This window comes from Python bivittatus, unplaced genomic scaffold (genome assembly GCF_059951505.1).
Source record: "Python bivittatus isolate LINGU-HERP-01145 unplaced genomic scaffold, Pbiv_v1 ctg000020_np1212, whole genome shotgun sequence".
NCBI classification, from domain to species: Eukaryota; Metazoa; Chordata; class Lepidosauria; order Squamata; family Pythonidae; genus Python; species Python bivittatus.
The window spans coordinates 3,586,236-3,604,755 of record NW_028277030.1 but is presented as its reverse complement, the minus strand read 5'-3'; the positions used below and the strand labels follow the sequence as shown (position 1 = coordinate 3,604,755).

The 18,520-nt window shown below is 39.7% G+C and overlaps 1 protein-coding gene across 1 annotated transcript; it reads left to right on the top strand.

Annotated features, from left to right (window-relative positions):
* The first annotated feature begins 7,985 nt into the window (after positions 1 to 7,985).
* OPN5 (opsin 5) lies at positions 7,986 to 18,204 on the top strand. The gene is made up of 5 exons (XM_015889325.3): positions 7,986 to 8,184; positions 10,353 to 10,523; positions 10,838 to 11,172; positions 14,317 to 14,561; positions 15,149 to 18,204. Exons 1-5 carry the CDS (start codon positions 8,040 to 8,042, stop codon positions 15,213 to 15,215), a joined length of 963 nt encoding a protein of 320 aa, XP_015744811.2. The 5' UTR covers positions 7,986 to 8,039; the 3' UTR covers positions 15,216 to 18,204.
* The last annotated feature ends 316 nt before the right edge of the window (positions 18,205 to 18,520 follow it).

Here is an 18,520-nt window from a genome sequence, read left to right as displayed (position 1 = left end):
GCCTCTCTTTCAGAGTTGTGAGAACATTCTGAAGAGAAAACAGGAGCAAGCTAAATATAAGCAACCAAAGGCTGACTTCTCCTTATTTTTTTCTACCAAAGACCCTTTCCAGTACCATTTTGTGGAAATATACCTCAGTCTCTTAACTGTTGCATCATATCAACAGTGGAAGGAATATGGAACTAGTCTGGCTCTGTTTTCTTATTAGGTTCTCAATAGACCATGCAGAAAGCTATTCTACCCTTCCCCCAAGCATAGCAAGCAGGATGCCTGGGGAGACCCATGCACTCCTAAAGGGCCAATTCACCCCCACTGCCTGTAGTTTTCTTTTTAGGGGCTTTTGTAGCCATGGAGCTGCTGAGTACTCCTTCACATACTCCATGTCTATAATGGTGATGGCCAGATTTATGTATTACTTGGGCTTGTAGGCCATTTTGGTTATAGATGATGCTAACAAGTGAATTCCACCTTCATAATAATGGTTAAAACAATACATAAGAACAGTTTTAATCTTCTCATTTTAATGTGACATGAAAACAATCTCACGTATAAAGTGCCTACTAGGAGATCATCTCCACTTCAATCTCTGTCCAATCTTACTGGACAGGAAGATATTGCAGGCAGTCTTATTGATAGCCAGGTCCTAAGCCAAGATTAATATGTTTTATGAACAGCTTAGCATACTTGCACAACTGCAAGGGACCCTCCTTCTGTTTGAGTGTCAGGGCAGGAACCAATGGGATATTTTCTATTCCTACGCGTGGCAAAATCCCAAACAGGTATCTTCTGCTGATATTAAACACCACAGAATACTAGGGCTTGAGGGTGTTCACATCTTAGGTTTCAGTCTGGATCCTCGGAATTGTATATAACATAATTCATCTGTTCTACCTTTTCTTTAATGTGATAAGAACACTTCCATACCGCTTGGGGCTTGATAGTTTGTACTGGTCTGAGGAGCAACATCTGATCTCCTGGCTCAAAGGTATGTTCTCATCTTGGATGTCTCTTAGGTTATAATTGCTTATAAGGTGCTCTGTAGCAGCTCTACAAAATCCAAGATGTTTATTCCTGGAGGACTTTTCTCTCCCCATAGATAACAAATCAGCTCCAGCAACCCAACTGGATTACTGCAACACACCCTGCGTGGGGCTGCCCTTGTGGAACATTCTGAAACTTCAGCTGGCCCAGAATGCATATGCAGTATTGGGCAAGCCACTGTCAACCAATGTAACACTGCTGCTATGTGAGCTGCACTGGCTTGCAGTAGGTATCTGGGTGTAATTCAATGTGCTTGTTGTCATCTTTAAAGCCCTAAATGGCACATGGTCAGGTTACTTACAGGACTGCCTGTCCCCAATGGTTTTGGCCCATCCCACTAGATTGGCCATGCTCTAGATCCCATTGGTGAAGCAGTATCATTTGATGGGTCTTAGGAAGCATCTCTTCTCTATCATGGTGCTTGCCTGGAATGATTTCTCCCCTGGATGTAGATAGCCTTGACCCTGCTAGCTTTCCAGAAGGGATGGGACAGTTCTTCCTCCCCCCTTTTCTTCCACATCACCTTTACAGCTCAGTTTAAGAGATCCTGTGGACAGTCTTTTTACCTTTTCCTACCTTAATTTACCTACATTAATATCTTTACACTAGAGTTTGCAAATCAGGACCAAGCACTCATTCTACAATTAGCACTAAGAATTTAAATAGGATTATTTTACAAAACTAGCACAATTCAGTAATTGCATTCAAGGGACTTTATGCCAGACAGATGAACAAAATCAAAGAAAAGCATACTTATGTCCCCTGCCTTTAAAGTTCACTCTTTGCTTTTACAATAAATTCTGTCTTAGGCTATTTTTAAGGCCTAGAAATAAAATCTCCCTCCCCCCTCTCTGACATTAAGCAACCCCAAAGAAAAGAAACCACTAGCACTTCGTAGTATATTACCTAGGAAAAGTCTATATGATACATACACAGTATATAGTTGCCCAGAACGTGCCAAACAGGGCAAAATCCTTCTAGAATCATTGTCCAATATCAGCCCTGTTTCCAAGCTCTGCCTTGGCTTTAAAAGGTGAGCAGATTCATTCATTGGCTACGAGTATTTAGCCTTTTTCATCTCTGACCAGAACCTTTGCATGCCACCTCCCAGGGGCTCCAGCAGTACATTTCTGTGGAAATAGCAATTTCATCATCTAGGAAATAAAAGTTAATATTCCAAGCAGATGATTGATTAAACTGGCATTTGGATTTGATTTAACAGCAGTGTGGTTTTGCTGATGTTGCATCAGTTCAAAGGATTAGAAGCTAGCTGCACAGGTGGCTACTGGCTTTTATATATGGAGCTTCCCATTCTATAAAATAAACAGACCATTGATTTTTTTTTTTAAGCTATACAGTCAATCCTTATAAATGGACTTGGCAAAGTACAGGACTGAAGTTAGTCTTGCCCGATGTGCTTCGTGCCCAGCAGGCACACTCTTACTGTCTCTACTTGAGGGTGTAATTGGCTCTTCAGAGATCTGGCTGAGTTCACAAAGGTTTTCAGCTGCTCTCGAAGATGAATCAGCTCCATAAGTCAGCTACCAGGATCTCAAGCAACTCCCAAAGAAGCAGAGTGTGAGGGAGAGGGATGAGGCAATAAGCAGACAGAAAACAGCACAGATGTATCTGAGGAAGCCTTAAAATCAGGTGTTTCAACTACTGGACCTGTTGCCACATCCAGTGCCAAAGAATTCTTTCCTGGATATACTCAAGACTGGAAGCATTAATTCTAATCTGGAGATCAAGAGCAGAGTTTAGTAGGAAAGTGCTGTGCAGAGCGTAAGATCTAAGGTACAACTAAATTCTTGCTTTTACCATTAAGAAAATGTTGGCAGAGTATAAACACAGTGAGTTTCTGTGAAAGTATATATGGATTTTGGCTGTTGTATGATTGAATTCTTTTTAAGCCTGAATCTTTAGGCTTAAAATATTTAGGGAATATTTAGCTCATTAAATGAATTCTTCATTGAAAGAAGATTTTTCACATACTTGCTAACACGTATTACTCCTTCAGAATCTCAGTTTGGTACAGAAAGATTGCTGAAACTTTATTGTCATTTTAAACTTGCTGAATGGAATTGGTGCTTCCCATTGAGTCAGATGTTTTTAAAAATATACCAGTTTTCTCAAAGTCCAGTCAAATTTAATAGAAATCATGCATTTGTAAAAAGAGATGTGAAACTGATTGTCTTCCTTTACTGTATCAACTTCAATGTGTTAAAAGGTAGACCCCTTGCAAGGCAATGCACTATACTTACTAACAAAGCAATATTGGATGAATTTACTCAAGAACACATACACATATTGTGTATCTCTATTTAATTTTGAAATTTCAGTCAAGGTAAATATGAACGCCTAGTGAAAAATCAGAAAGCATGGACAGTTAAGGTTACACTGATTTGATTTATATTTCATGGAATGGTAATCATTTAACCCTGAGAAAAACTTCTAATGCAGAAAGGCGTTAATCTAGTTTAGTATTCTGCAATATGTAGATTGTGACATACCATTTAATTGTGCCATTTTTCTCCAGCTTTTTTCTTTATTCTTATGTTATTTTTAGGTCAAGAGAATGAGGAGAGAGCAGGGAAAAGAAAGTTCAAAGCTCACTATTAAAGAGGGGGGAAAGAATGAAAAATATAGGTCTAAAAGTAAAAAACAAAAGTGACTCTTAATTTGGTAGATAGGACTAAAAGTAGATCACAGGTCTGAAAATACTGAAAATTGCTAAATACATATTAATTACTGGATACAGTTCAGACCAGGAGAATAAACAGTTAGCTGTATTAACTATCAGGTAAATCTCGTTTAATATGTAATTGGGTGGCAATACATTTGGGTTGTATTTTTAATTTCTAGGGCATTTTTTCAGTTGGAAATAGAGAAGTTAAAGATTGCTTATCTAGGCAGTGACAGCAGAATCTTTCCGTGCTACTAAACTCATAGGTGGCTTTTCAATCCAGCCGTAAGTGGTGTCAAATCATACACTGTGTGGGGACGCTGTTCTGAAGTGTATATCCTAGGTATGCTCCAATTCGTTCACTTAAGAGGGGAGTAACAGGGTTTGCCCTTTCCTTTATAATGTCTTGTATACAAATTGTTTATATCGAAGTCAGCTTTCAACTGCAGTTGCTAGTTTGACTCAATTACTCGCAGAATCTCCAATTTGTTGACTAGACACAGCGTAGACGTACATGAGAAATACAGTGCTAGGCATATGTATTGGTGATGGTCAGGATTTGCTTCCATTCATTTTGCTAACCACCTGAACCACCTGTGTGTGTATTTGGGACAAGAGCGATAGCATTGGCAACTGCTTTCTTACCCACTTGTAAAATATCACACTAGTCCTTCTATGCATGCCTTTCTGCAACTTGCCAGTTCTTGCGATATGACAGCAATTTCTAAATATTTAAAATATGCATCCAAGTATCAACCAGAACCCTAAGAAGACCACCTTGTCTTCCTCACAGCCACTGTTTAAGGGGCTTGACTTTTCCATCCTTCCCCTCCCTTTGCTGGGTTGTCCAGGGTTGTGTCCCTCCAACATCAATGTAGACTGTATGCTCTTCAGGAGAGGGACTTGTGGTTTTGTTATTTATTTTTGTTTAATGTTACACTACCTGGGACAGAGATATTGCTGCAGTAATAGTAACGACACAATTCTTAGCCCCCCAAAGTCAATAGGTATACTTCAGAAGTGCTGGTTTAAATCAAAATGTTTTATTTTAAAGAAAATGTGACAAAATTATTCTTGGCATCATATTTTGAGCAAACTCATGAATCTCATGAAGTGGAAAGGTAATATGGAACCAATTTTTTTGCTCTTGATAAAGAGAGTTTCAGTATAACATGTAATGTTTAATTAGTAATCTGCATCCAAATTTTAATGCCAGTGGTCTCTTTGTTGTAATGCACAGGTAGATCATAGGTTCAGGCCATAAGCTAAAATTATATTATTTTCTATGCATTGCAAAATTATAGTGGGAGCATGGCTGAGCCAGGATCTTTTTTTTTTTTTTTTAAACTTTGTTCCAATACTGTACCTTACGTGAATCATTTGTTTTCTCTTTTTCCTGTTTGGATAGATGTGATTCAGTAACCTTACTTTATTTCTTAGATACCCATTTCAATATGACTGGAATGTACTTAAGGCAAAATGCTTCATCCCAAGATATTAATCTTCCTCACTACCAGCGAGATGGAGACCCTTTTGCATCAAAACTCTCAAAGGAAGCTGACATAATAGCTGGAATTTATTTATTAATAATAGGTAAGAGTGTTCTGCTGCTTCTTATCTACAAGGGAGATGTTGAAATGTATGCAGCTCTGTTATGTGACAAGAATCTCCTGTTGTTGATTTAATTTTATTTTTTCTACAGAAATGTTTGTTAGATTCCTTATACACCTTAATCCAAAAAGCAGTAGTACTGTATCAGTTGCGCTCAATTTTCACAGGGAGGATAGAATTCCCTTTTAAAAAGAGTGCTGAGTTGTGTCATGTTGTGTCATGTCATCTTTCCAGAAACTATTGGAGAAAATTAGAAATCATGCTACTGATTGCTTGGGGCTAAGGAAGGTATGTCAAGCTTTTTTAAGGCTGAAGAAAGACACACAACATTCCATCCTCTTCATACAACTCCAGTTTTTTTTAGGGACTTCTTTAGGGAGAGGATGAATGTTAATCATACTCAGCTCATTAGCTATCATTCATCCTGCCATAGACTCTTCTGGGAGCAAAGCTGTCAGAGGAATTGGTGGCAGAATTTTTCTACATCTTTATTCATCTCTCTTTTAGTCACAAAATAAAGAGAAAAATTTGGCCAGCCATAGCTTTTCCTTTCACACTGCTGCCATGATGAGGATCTTCCCTTCTATGCAATCCGTAGGGTAGGAACCTTCTCAGAAAAGCAGAACAATGAGACAGCCTGAAAGAAAGATTGTGCTTTTGGAGATATTATGTTCACTGGATCCCAGTCTGCTGTTCCCACCAGCTAATTCCAGTTTATTCCAGCAGCCAGACTACAAACTCCAAAAAGGAGAAATCCAGATTGTCTAGGAATTCCATTGTACTTCAACATGGAAGCAGCCTCTCCATTGCCATCTGAACAAGTATTCCCTAGAAATTTCTCATAGAAAAAATCAAATCTGCTTCACATGCCATGTGATTTTTAACTAGTGTGTATCATGCATATATAGACACACATGTATACCCACATTGTTTAGATCATATAGAAGCCTACACAAAGTGGCAGAAAATCCTTTAGTTTTGGGAGAACTGTTGGAAAACAATCGTTTCTTGTTTTTTTTTAACTCTAGAAGTATCAAGAATTGCAATGGTCATGTCATAACTTGCCAAGATTGGATTACTGTAATGCACTTTACATGGGGCTGCCCTTGAAGACTATCTGGAAGCTACAGCTGGTTCAGAATGCAGTGGTGTGGGTAGCGATGGGTGTGTCGCGTTATGCTTACATGTTTCTACTGCTTCATGAGCTACACTGGTTATCAGTCAGCTTCCAGATACTGTTCAAGGTGTTGGTTATCCCCTATAAAGCTCTTCATGGCATGGGGTCTGGTCAGGCAGAGTGGGTGCATTCCAGGTCTCATCAATTAAACAGGCTCACTCTGCAAGACCCAGGAAGTGTGCCTTCTGTGTTGCAGTACCTGCCCTCTGGAATGACATCCCTCCAGAGATTCAAATAGCTCCCACCCTAATATTCAGAAAATCTTTAAAAGCATGATTGTTCTCCCAGGCCTTGGGAGAGGGTGGTTGTGAAGTCCCCACAGTTTTTGTTTTGTTTTGGGGGGTTTTGTTTCTGTTATTTTGGTTTATATTGGTAGTGTGTAGTCTTCCAAATGATTTTTCCCCCCCTCTTCTAATTGTAAGTAGCCCAGAGTCATTAAGGAGTCAGGCAGCCTTGAAACTGAATTAAATAAGTTTTAAAAAATTGTACAGATCTACAATTCTCTCCTCTGAGCTCATTCTAGCACAGCAGAACAAATTCTTGGGGTGACCATGAGCTCAAAGACATTTTGCTTCATTTGTAAAGTTGTCACTGTTTCTCTCCAATTATCATGCATCTTTCCTTAGTAGAGAAATTGCCAGTCCACCCTCCTCCATAGAGCTGTCCCCCTTCTATTTGCCTGCCTCCTCCTGATCTACTTGCCCACCTATTTCATAAGAAATAGAGAAGAGGCAAGAGGGAGAATACTGTTTGGCTCTAATTGTATTCAGCTTCTGGAGGAAAGGAGAGATATAAATGTTATAAATAAAATCTAAGTAAGCACATGTAAATATGTGCACACCAGCAGTTATATGCTGGAGTAGGCTACTTTACAAATGAGCAAGAACTTGAAAAGGAGGGGAGATGGAGATTTTTTTAAAAAGCAAGTTTACCTTTAATAATATAGCTGTTAGCCGTGTAGTGTTTTGGATGCAATTCCAGAAAGTTACACTTTTAAATAAATGGTCCATTGGAAGCCTTTTAGAGGATTTTAAAAGGGTTTCTTTCTCCTCAAGAAACTCTGATCTCCTATGACAGATTCTTGTCAGTGGATCTTTCCCACTGAAAAAATGATGTGATTTTTTTTCCACACTGAAATGCTGAGGAGAGGAAGGTCTGTCTGTGTGTGTGTGTGTGTGTGTGTGTGTGTGTGTGTGAGAGAGAGAGAGAGAGAGAGAGATGGATGGATGGATGGATGGATGCATGCATGCATCCCTTACTCTGTGTGTGAGAGAGAAAGGAAATGAATACATATAGAGGAGGTATACACGAAAGATTGAGACAATATGCTACTCCCAAAACTTTCGTTATAAAGGAATGTAGCTTTTTGGAGGGAGAAAAAGGCTCCTGTGTTTGCTGTAGATGATTCTTGTTCTCCAAATCTTTTAATCCTGTTTATCTCTTTTAAGATGTCCATGTTTGAAACTGAAAATTCACTTCTGGGAAGATATCTGGAAGATCTTCTTAGTCCACCCTGATAACACTCCTATGGTTGAATTTCACTTTATTGCAGGGATCATGTCCACTTTAGGCAACGGATATGTTATTTATATGTCTATACAACGGAAAAGGAAGCTGAGGCCAGCAGAGATCATGACAGTCAATTTAGCAGTCTGTGATTTGGGGATTTCAGGTAATTCTACATTAGCTCAGCTGATAATGAAAATATGGGGCCCTGTAAGCAGTGTCTAGGCCTATAGTGATGTCTTCTTCACATATTTTCACCACCAAAGTCTCTTTAATTTCTGTCTTTACAAATGATTAATGCCAACCAGTGTGGAAAATAATCATTGAAATGGTGCATATTTTAAATGATACTCTGGTATTGAGTAAAGGTAGTATTGTAGCTGATTGCATTTATATACAATATAACAGCTTCATCAATTTGAGGTCCTCCAGATGTACTGGATGTACACTAGGAATTCTGGAAACTGTGGTCTAACACAGCAGGCACTAGAGTGGGGAATGCTGTTACAGTATATAACAATATGGAATGATCACTTTTTAAAAATCTGAGTAACACTACACAGTGAAATTTATTTTTATTCTTTTTCAGATGTATTGATCATTTAGTCAATGAAACCTTACATTTAATAAATTCATGACAAATAAAATATGATCAATTCAAAAAAAAGTGAACATTCTGCTAATTTAATAAGGATTCAATAAAATAAACACCCCATTTCTATAATTCATTCATATCATATTAAATCAATGGCTTTTAATAATTTTTTTTTGAATAAAAGTATGTTTAATTTTGTGGATTCTGTATTGTGCAATTAAAGGAAGCCTACAAGTAGATCATGCAATGATTTATAATTTCTTCCCAGTAAAAAAAGGAAGTGAAAAAAATACTTAATTACAGCAGTTCATTTCTAAAACTCAATTATTATTTTTAGTCAGTACCACATTTATTCATGTAACCATGGATGACTCTTTCATATAGTCAAAGAAGAATCTTAGCTTCCTTTATTTCAATAAAATCGATTAAATAACCCTTCCATTTTGTATAATAAATGATATGGGAGGAATTAGCTTGAAAGTTATGAAGTATGTATAAACTTTGCATAGAATTGTTGAAATGTTATTGAAATCATCAATACTATTGGAAGAAATGTTCAAGGAAAAACAAACCTATGCAAAGGTAATGGGTATATTCAGTGCTAAGCAGAAGCACTTCTGCTGATGGAATTGGATTTTCCATTGCTGTTCTTTCTTATAATGTGCCAGTTGTATGCTCTGGAAGTCCCCTGGCTTCAGGCGCAGGTTTGAGGGTATACAGCGGGTAATATTCATCATCAGAATATTACCCACTACATACCTTCAAACCTGCTCCTGAGCACCCTTGAGTAGATGATAGCACTATTGCTCATCACAATCCAATCCAATGCAATGATTCTTCAGATATCAAATCTATACAGCATTTTTTTCCACTTCTGGTGTGTGATACATTCTAACATGGCTCTTTTGGACATATAAACATCAGATATATCTCAGAAGAAACAGCACTTAGGCTTATACTAACATTCATGACAAAAGTTAATTCATATACAAGTTGTGCAAAAATAAAAATAGCTCATTGCTTCCTTTCTATTTCCAAAGTAGCAAGTCTTTCTGGGGTTGGCATTGTTGGGCTCAACAGTCCAGTAACAACCATAGGTTGTCTATGGCCTGCAAAACATTGGCTGGGGCAAAACTGTCATTCCTAATATTTATTACTTTGTAAGAAAGTTCACACTTTAATTTGCATATACGAAGGCCAAAAATAAATTTCCCCACCTTTCAGTTATGAATGGAGATAAACTAACTGGAAGAACCTGAAATAGGTACAACAATTCACATAATGAAAATGCCTTGACCACAGCAATTTCTCCCAACTTTGAAAGCTGAAATCTACCACTGATCATGAAAAGGTTCTTTAACCACTTTCTTGATTATGGTCTATCCTATTGTAGATACCAGCAGAATGATCACCTTACATGCATAATTCTGGGAGGGGAATCTGGAAATTGAGATGTTTGGTGGAATTTTAAAACCAAGTGTCACAATTATTAAAATTGAATATTGAAAAAAATCTACAGTATTTTCCAGCATGAAGTCTTTTAACCTTTTTTGATCTTTGAATGAATAATGAAGCCATTACCAGTATTTTATAAATCATGTTATCTCTCTTCAGTTTGATCTTACCTTGGGATCCTTCCTGCCTGCCTGCCTGCAATTTTTATGTTGCTTGAAGAGGGTTACATTCATTTTTCTTTATTGTTTCAGACCTTTACCTGCCTCTTTTTTTCCCCTTTACAGTGACAGGAAAGCCATTTAGTGTTATTGCCTTCCTCTCCCACCGTTGGATCTTTGGTTGGAGTGGCTGCCGCTGGTATGGGTGGGCCGGCTTCTTCTTTGGAGTTGGAAGTCTTATTACTATGACTGCAGTCAGCCTGGACCGGTATTTCAAAATCTGCTATTTGGCGTATGGTAAATTGAAAATTATACACAACTTTTCCCCCAGATGTGTTGAGGTTTGCACTCTAGGGTTCCCAGCCAGCTTTGTGAGACAGTCTCTGAAAGCATCCACACTTGGGTGATTTATCAGGTCCTAATTACTGCTTTTCCATTTTAGATTGCAATTCCTGGGTGAGTTGATCCTTTGGGGTTGACTCACTGCTTCTCTACAGTCCTGTGTGTCTGGGTATATATGTGTGTGCAAACAGAATTATACAGATGTGGGTGTCCATAGTATGTATATACTTAATCAATTATAACTTCATTATACGTATTTTCTCTCCTAGGAATCTGGTTGAAGAGACACCATGCTTTTATCTGCCTAGGCATTATCTGGTCCTATGCTGTCTTTTGGGCCACCATTCCCTTTGCTGGCTTGGGGAACTATGCTCCTGAGCCCTTTGGCACGTCCTGCACCTTGGACTGGTGGCTGGCTCAAGGTTCAGTGGCGGGACAGGCATTCATTCTGAATATCCTTTTCTTCTGCCTCGTATTCCCAACTGCTGTGATCGTGTTTTCCTATATTAAAATAATAGCAAAGGTCAAGTCATCCAGCAAAGAAGTAGCTCATTATGACAACAGGTTTCAGAACAGCCACGAACTGGAAATGAAACTAACTAAGGTAGGTGCACACAGTCCCTGATTGTTTTTGTTTTTGTTTTTAGAATGGACTGAATAGAGAGGAAGATTCGGTTCAGGAGCATGAACAGAAAACCATTTATGCCAAGTAAAGGGGAATTTGGACAACAAACGGTGAAATAAACTGAACTTGGCAAATCTATCCCCCCACCCCCGCCCCGCAATCCTCCTACATGCTACTTGCCTTTCACTTCAAATCTTTGGGCCTTTTCACCTAGAATCTGGCTTAAAAGTAGATTTTGGAAGGGACATTAGCCAGATATTTTTTTCTGCCAGAGTTTTTCTCTGGGGGAAAAACAAGTCACTTCCCTCTAAGTGTTTTAAACCATAAAGTTGATTGCATGATATTAAATTAGCCTGAGATTGATTAGATTTATATTCTTCTTTTCCCATCAAGAGGTTGTGAGCTTCCAGAGCTGAAGCTGAGTCTCCCCAGTCCTGATGCACCATCACCAGGTGCTGGTCATACAAAACTAAACCACCTCCAAGCAGATTTACGTTGGTGTAAATACACAACATTTACAGCACAATGTAGTGCCACATAGTGGTATATAGTGCTTTAATTGTGAGAGAGGAAGTAAAGTGTGAAATGTTCACATGTTGCAGCTGGGGGAGCATGCCTTTGAAATTGCATGTTTAAAAAAGCCTGATAGCTATATGCATGGCTTTGGGACCACACAGGAATGCAGGGTTTTTTTAAAATTAATTTTTATGAAAGATTTTTCTTACTGAATAAAACAATACTTTTTTTAAAAAAGGAAAGTAAAAGAAAAGTGATAAGTAAATAAGAAATAAAGAAAAGAGACAGAAAAGAAAGAGAGAGAAGAGAAATATAAAGGAGTAACTTCCAATCTTCTTTACAGCAGTTATAAATACATTTATATTTTGTCCTCTCAGGAATGCTGGTTGAAGGAGAATTGCATGGTTGTTCACAGCTCTGTAAATACACACTGCATAACAACTACCAACCTCCCCCCCCCAAAAAAAGTCACAAATTCCCTGCCTGCAACTCTATTTCCCTCCAATCAACTCAGAGACAGTTGGGCTTCCTACTCCCTTGAACTCAGAAATTAAACTCTTGCAGGCTTCAATACTTCTGGGCAAACATCCTTTGTTCCCTCCCCTCCCTTTCTCGGCAGTCGCTATCCTCCACTACCAGGAGACACAGCGGCCCCCTTCCTGCTCAGAAGCAGCCTCTGTCACTCCCTCTTCCCAAGGACCACAAAAAAGCCCAGGATCCAAGGAAGGGGGGATGTGGCAAAAGAGCAGGAAAGAGGAGACAGAAGAAGATGTGGAGGACAGAGGGTGGGCAGAGATTGTTGTCCAACCTCAACGTGGGTCAAAAGAGAAGGTGGAGAAAAAAGGCAAAACATGATTTCAAAGTCTTCTCCCGGGGGTGGGGGGAGTTGTAGTACTGTCAAGGTAACAAACAGCTTGGTAGAAGAAAGAAACTGCAGAGTACAAGTTATACAAGTAATCTGAGGGGGAAGAAATGTAGAGGGACTCACATCCAGTACAAGTGAACCAGATGTCAGAGAAACAGAACTGGGATAAAGCACTAGCATAGATTGTCTCCTGAACTTCGACTGAACACGATCAAGTTAAAGAGTACAGGTCAGCTGCACTGCTAATACTGTATGTGTGAGAGAACAATAAAAATGGAACTGCCCATCTCTTCTTCCCATGAGAATATCCCCCAAAGGCTACACAGAAAGCTGGAGGTTGTGACAGTCCATGGCCAGGGGTGATGGTGGGGGAAGGGTAGAAGAGGTGTCCCTGAAAATTAGCCATAGGCCCTTTCTGTAGGTAGAAGGTGCCCCCGCCTTGATTGTCCCTCTTCTTCACACTATGGCTTTGAGTTTTCATGCAGGGAACTACAGGGAGTGACCTTCACTCGCGTGGAAGGGAGAGGAAACTCTACTTCCATTAGTTCTGTTTCTCACATATTAATTTATGCAGGAACTTTGAATAAAATAATACTTATGTTTATTATTCAGTTGGAGCATTTCAAACTGACAAATTTTCATTCCGTACTAGCTTTAGTGAGATGATTTACTAAGAAACCAACTAATCAGATCCTATACTTTACATGTAGCTCTCTTTGAACTCACCAGCTTCATCAAACACTAATTCAATAGGAAGCTTACAGCCCTCTAGTGTAAACAGAAGCAAATACTTCAGGACAAGTTACAGAAAATAATATCAAAACTTATAGTCAGATAGAGAATCCTAATTATCTTCAACTGAATGTAGTCCTACCCAGTTAAAATCTACCATTTCTCTTCTGCTTCCACCTTTTATTTTAGAAAAAAATTGATTATCTTAAAAAAAATAATTGCGATCAATAATTGCGATCTGATTTAGTCTATCAATGATACCCTTCATTATATTGTATCTATTGGTATGTTTTTATATGGTAGCATGATCTTAATATAAGTCACCTTTATTAGTCACTGCAGTTGGCAAGTCACCTGGAGGTTAAAGAAGGAATGAATTGCTTCCCAGAAAAATGATGGCTAGGCTCCCAGACCTGGCAGGCATAATTTTTTAGCACACTCCTACCCCAAACTTTGGACAGGCCACATAAACTAAGCACAGGCTAGGTGATTTATGTGGTTCTTTCCCATTCACAACAAATGTGGTAAGAAAAACAGCAAATACTTCGTTATATCCACAGGTTTCATCTCTTTTCAGAGCAACATGAGAAAAAGTCACCACCAAGATCTCCTGCTGCTGTAATCATGTTTGTGGTTTCACTCTCATTGCATTGATTGAATTTATTTCTGTGCCTTCTTTCATTCATAATCTTTTAGGCTGCAGTCATATGTATGTTTAGGGATAGGTCCTGCTGAATCAAATAGGATTTACTTCAGAGAGAATATATACTAGTGTGCACCCCTGTTTTCCACTGACTGCTCTGGCTTTAAGAAGGCACATCACACCTCTTTGTCATGCCAAATGGGAATAGGTTTTCACAAACTTTGTTACTAATTCTGTGGCAATTTGCTTCCCTGATTGAGAACAATCTCCACTCATATAGTGCCTTCCATATGACATTTGAATTAACTTTTTGTCTGTCGTATCGACAAGGTTGTCTTATCCTCTGTTACGCATTTCTTCTCACCAGGTGGCAGTGCTGATCTGTGCAGGATTTCTAATTGCTTGGATCCCGTATGCAGCTGTATCAGTATGGTCAGCTTTTGGAAAACCAGATTCGGTTCCCATAAAAGTTTCGGTGGTACCTACTTTGCTTGCAAAATCAGCAGCCATGTACAACCCTGTTATTTACCAGGTCATCAACTGCAAATCAGTCTGTTGTCAGCCAGAGGCTCTCAGGCCACTGCAGAAGAAAAACTCCTTGAACAAATCCAGGTAGGGCTTTTCAGAAGTGGGCTGAAATATCTGAAGGGCACTGGAGTCCTCACGTAATTGACGGCCATCTGATGATGCAGGAATATGAGGCGAAAATAAAAGGAGTCCATTTCCAGGAGATGAACAAGGAAACCCTTGTCCCAAACACAAACCTTCCTCCTTCTTCTTCTCACTATGGGGGCTTCTGTCCTGGAGGTTGATTGAGTAGGAAAAGTGCCCAGGGAGAGAAGATGCAGGAAGGTAAGTGGCTACAGAGAAGGAGGACTCTGCCTTCTACGCTTGTTTCCTTTGAAAGTCTTGCTCTCGCTGAACCCTCCTCTCCCACCCCTATCCTGCAGAGAGATTTCAGCAAGAACTGCTGGGATAAGATCTAGCTCAGCTATGGTGGACTCTGCTGAATGGCCCCAGTGCCTGATTTTAAGGTGGATGAAGAATGAGGAGTCCTCAAGTAACAGGAACGTACGGGGCATTCAGGTTTTGTCCTTTAAGATTAGGCATATATGTATCAGAGATGATGTATCTGTTGTCAAGCATCTCCAGGAGTGATGATTCCATATAAAAATACCTTTTTTTGCTTTTCCTTGCAGGCTCTATGTAGTCTCTGCAGAAAACAAGTCTGAAGTAATGACTGAAACTCAACTGGATGCTGCATAAGAGCCTGGGAGCCCTCAACTCCCCAACCAACCAGCGGCTTTTTTTCTCAGCTGCTTCTGCTCTCAGCTGCTTTAAAAGTGTGGCAGCTCCATTTAGTGTAGTTTTCTTGGCGTGTATGTTCTCACAGGATCTTAATATAAGTTTTCTCCATTCTTATCAAGATTTTTTTTTTAAACTAACCATTTTGTTTATATTTTAATTGGGTAAACAGAGGCTTCCTGCATTATTCTTACTTTACATATCTTAAAGAGATTACAATGAATACAAATAAATAGGCATATAAAAAATAGTATTAGTACGGTAAACAGTGTAGTAAATGTAGGTGCTTAGGTTCCATAGGAACCATAGGACCCTGTTGATCCTTCCTCTCAGTGAAATACCGCTAGCCTGTCAGCAACAGCCACGTGACACAGAGAAGCAATGGATGCCTTTGGCCAAGAGCTGCAGAGCAGAGAGAGAAGTAGATCCACACTTGCTCTTGGCCCTATGCCAGCATGGACCTCTGAGGCCAGGAATGGAGGACATCCTCCTCCCAAAGCAAATGCACCCTGCTCCCTTATTTTCCAGCTTCAGTTCAAAATAGCTGTTTTCCAGCCAGAGCAGCCTTCAGCTCTTCAGAGCAGATTGTCTTCAGCGCTTTCTTCCATTCTACTAGTAGTCCCAGTTCTGCTTGGTTGCAGTGCCTGGCATGTACCCTCCCTTCTAGCAGCTGATCACTGCCTTGTGCAGCCATTTTGTCCAGGGCTGTAGGACTGCTACGTTCTCAGCATTTTTAGTGTTTTTGTAGTTTATCCATTGATGGTCCGTTAAGTCAATGAACTATCCTCAAGCCTAGAAGCTATAGCTCTATTCAACCCTTACATCTCCTGGTGAGTACCTTTTTTTGGGGGGGGGGTTTCTGCCAGGCTGGGTGAAGCATGCTCCCCTTCCTTTCCCACCCCTTGCCTACAGGACTGCAGAGCTTCCCTTCCCCTTATTTTTTTAACTTCTTTCATTTGCAACAATCAAAAACTGTTAGTTCTTCCTTGGCATGGACCTAAGTAGGAACAAAAGAAACAATGTGTTCACAGTTGTTTTGATTATTGTAGCCTCAGCTTTAAGATAGTACAGTCAGGGGAAAAATACTAAGGAATGGATCTGTGTTAGTGTTAAAGAAGGTAATGGTGTGTGAAGGCATCCATATGCACAACCATCTGAGAAAGCAAAGGAAAGACATGGGGACTAGTGAGGAGGGAACAGTCCATGAAAAGAAAGGTCCGACACTGGCAGACCAATCCATGCAGGAGCCAGACAGGGAGGCTTCCCTTCCCTATGTGGATGGGAAGGGTAGGAAACAAGGGAATGACCGGTCTTTCAGGCCTTGATCTGGACTAAACACCAGTCCAGCTGCTGCAAACCAACTTTTAGAATTTGGCTGAAGAAACAGCCAAGAGCAGCATGGGAGACCAGTAGCTAAGGCTACAATGCAAAATTGCCCAGAACCAATGGTTTTAGCTGCCTTCACAGGAGAACCTGTGCGGACGTGTTGGACCTGGTGCATGGTGGACTTTCTCAGCGTTATCATGCTTTGTTGGGGAAGGCTGGCCTAGGAAGTGGTTCATTGTTTGACTGAAGATAGCTCAACAGAAAAGTAAAGACCTTGGGTTCCAATCTTCCTGTACTTCTTTCATTTATTTAAATATGTTTAGTGTGAACAAAAGATCTGTGCAGAGCAATTCTGTTATATATTTTCAAGAGTGGAACTGGCACTGTCATATCAATTGTTGATGTGTTCCTCCTTTAAGCAGCTTTCCAACATAATGACATCTCTCCCCCTTGCTCCAACTTGGTTTGTGACTTGTGAGGAATGGAGGTAGCTGGACATTGGCCAAGGCAGGGGGAGGATGGGCACCCTCTTCTAATGCTGTTGGGTGCACCTACGAAAGAGGGTTGGGTAGGGGTCCATTTCTCTTGCACCTCTAAGATGGGGGTAACAGTGACATTCACAAGGAATCACCATGTTAAGTGTATTTAATAAAAGCTTAGTTGATGCTTAAATTCAGATTAATTCACCTGGTGAAGGGAAGTGGCTGTGCAGGCATACGCAGGTAGAGACTGCTGGGAGAAGCTAACAAAAACTGCACAAGTTTGGGAAAAGATGCAGCTGCTCTAATGATTTGGAAAGAGGGGCTTCGTACAGGTTCTGAAGCCCCACGTTCAAAGACTTTGCACATTCACATCAACCTAGTCTTAGTGTTTTAGATGGCTCCTGCATGTCATTTTTAGCATTTGCAGGACTTCTCACCATCCTTGAAGACCTGGACTGCCTCAGGCATGGCGTCTGGAAGTTGGGTGAGCCTCTGGATGTGATTTTTCTTAACAAGATTGTGGTTGTGGGGATTGAGTTGGAGTGTCCTTGGGTGCTTTTATGCTATTATTGTGTTGTTGTTACTATTATTATTAATTGATTTTGTTCTTTGTTGGCTTTATTTCAGTGTTCTTCAACCAGAGTTGTAATAGTGAGATGGGCAGCTATGTAAATAAATATAATAAATAATAAATTAATAAATGCTAAATTAATAAAATGCAGGGAGAAAACCTTGATAAAAACTATGGACAGTCACATCAGGATTTGTTTTTGGTTTGGGGTGTTTTTTGTTTGTCTTTTTGCTATTTTGTTTATTTAAAAAAAGTTTGAGGGGGAGAGAAGTGAACTATAAACTAATCAGTTGCAGCCATATTGGTCAGGATAAATTTTAAAATAATTTTTAAAAATGAAACAATAGAGGATCTCCAATGTAAATATTTTTTAAACAAGATCAAGTATAGAAGTTTACTTAAAAAATAATGAGGATTTGAGAGCATTGCTCAGGCAAAAATTTTTAATCTGTAGTAAGTGCAGAAAGCATTAATATGTTGCCAAGTTATGCTCAATATTTAATTATATTAGTGAAGTGTCAACTTTATAGTAATGGGGCTGTAGTGAACAGTTTTACTCATTTAGAGGTTAAGAAAGAGCAGAACAACAAAGCTCCCCCCGCCCCCATGAATATTACAAAAATCGAACGGGAAGAGAATGTGCAGGAAAAGGTCTACTTGCTAAGCTCCATTGTGCTCTAGCTGGTCAGGGGAGAAGGGGTGGCTATAACTTTATTCCTTCCTTCCCTTTTTTTCCCCCTCTCTTCCACATGTTTGAAAAACAAACATGGGATCTAATAGATCTAAAGTGCTGAGTTTGCTACAGCACTTCCTCCTCGAGCCATTCATGCCCATGAAGCAGCAGTAGTAGGGCAGCCTCACTGGCAGAGCTTTCCACCACTGGGCAA

Bases quoted from the DNA above. Each gene is read 5' to 3' on its own strand.
- OPN5 (XM_015889325.3), top strand. From the start codon at position 8,040: ATGGTTGAATTTCACTTTATTGCAGGGATCATGTCCACTTTAGGCAAC. The intron at 11,173-14,316 runs GTAGGTGCACAC...TCTTCTCACCAG, and splicing joins TGGAAATGAAACTAACTAAG to GTGGCAGTGCTGATCTGTGC. The intron at 14,562-15,148 runs GTAGGGCTTTTC...TTTTCCTTGCAG, and splicing joins AACTCCTTGAACAAATCCAG to GCTCTATGTAGTCTCTGCAG.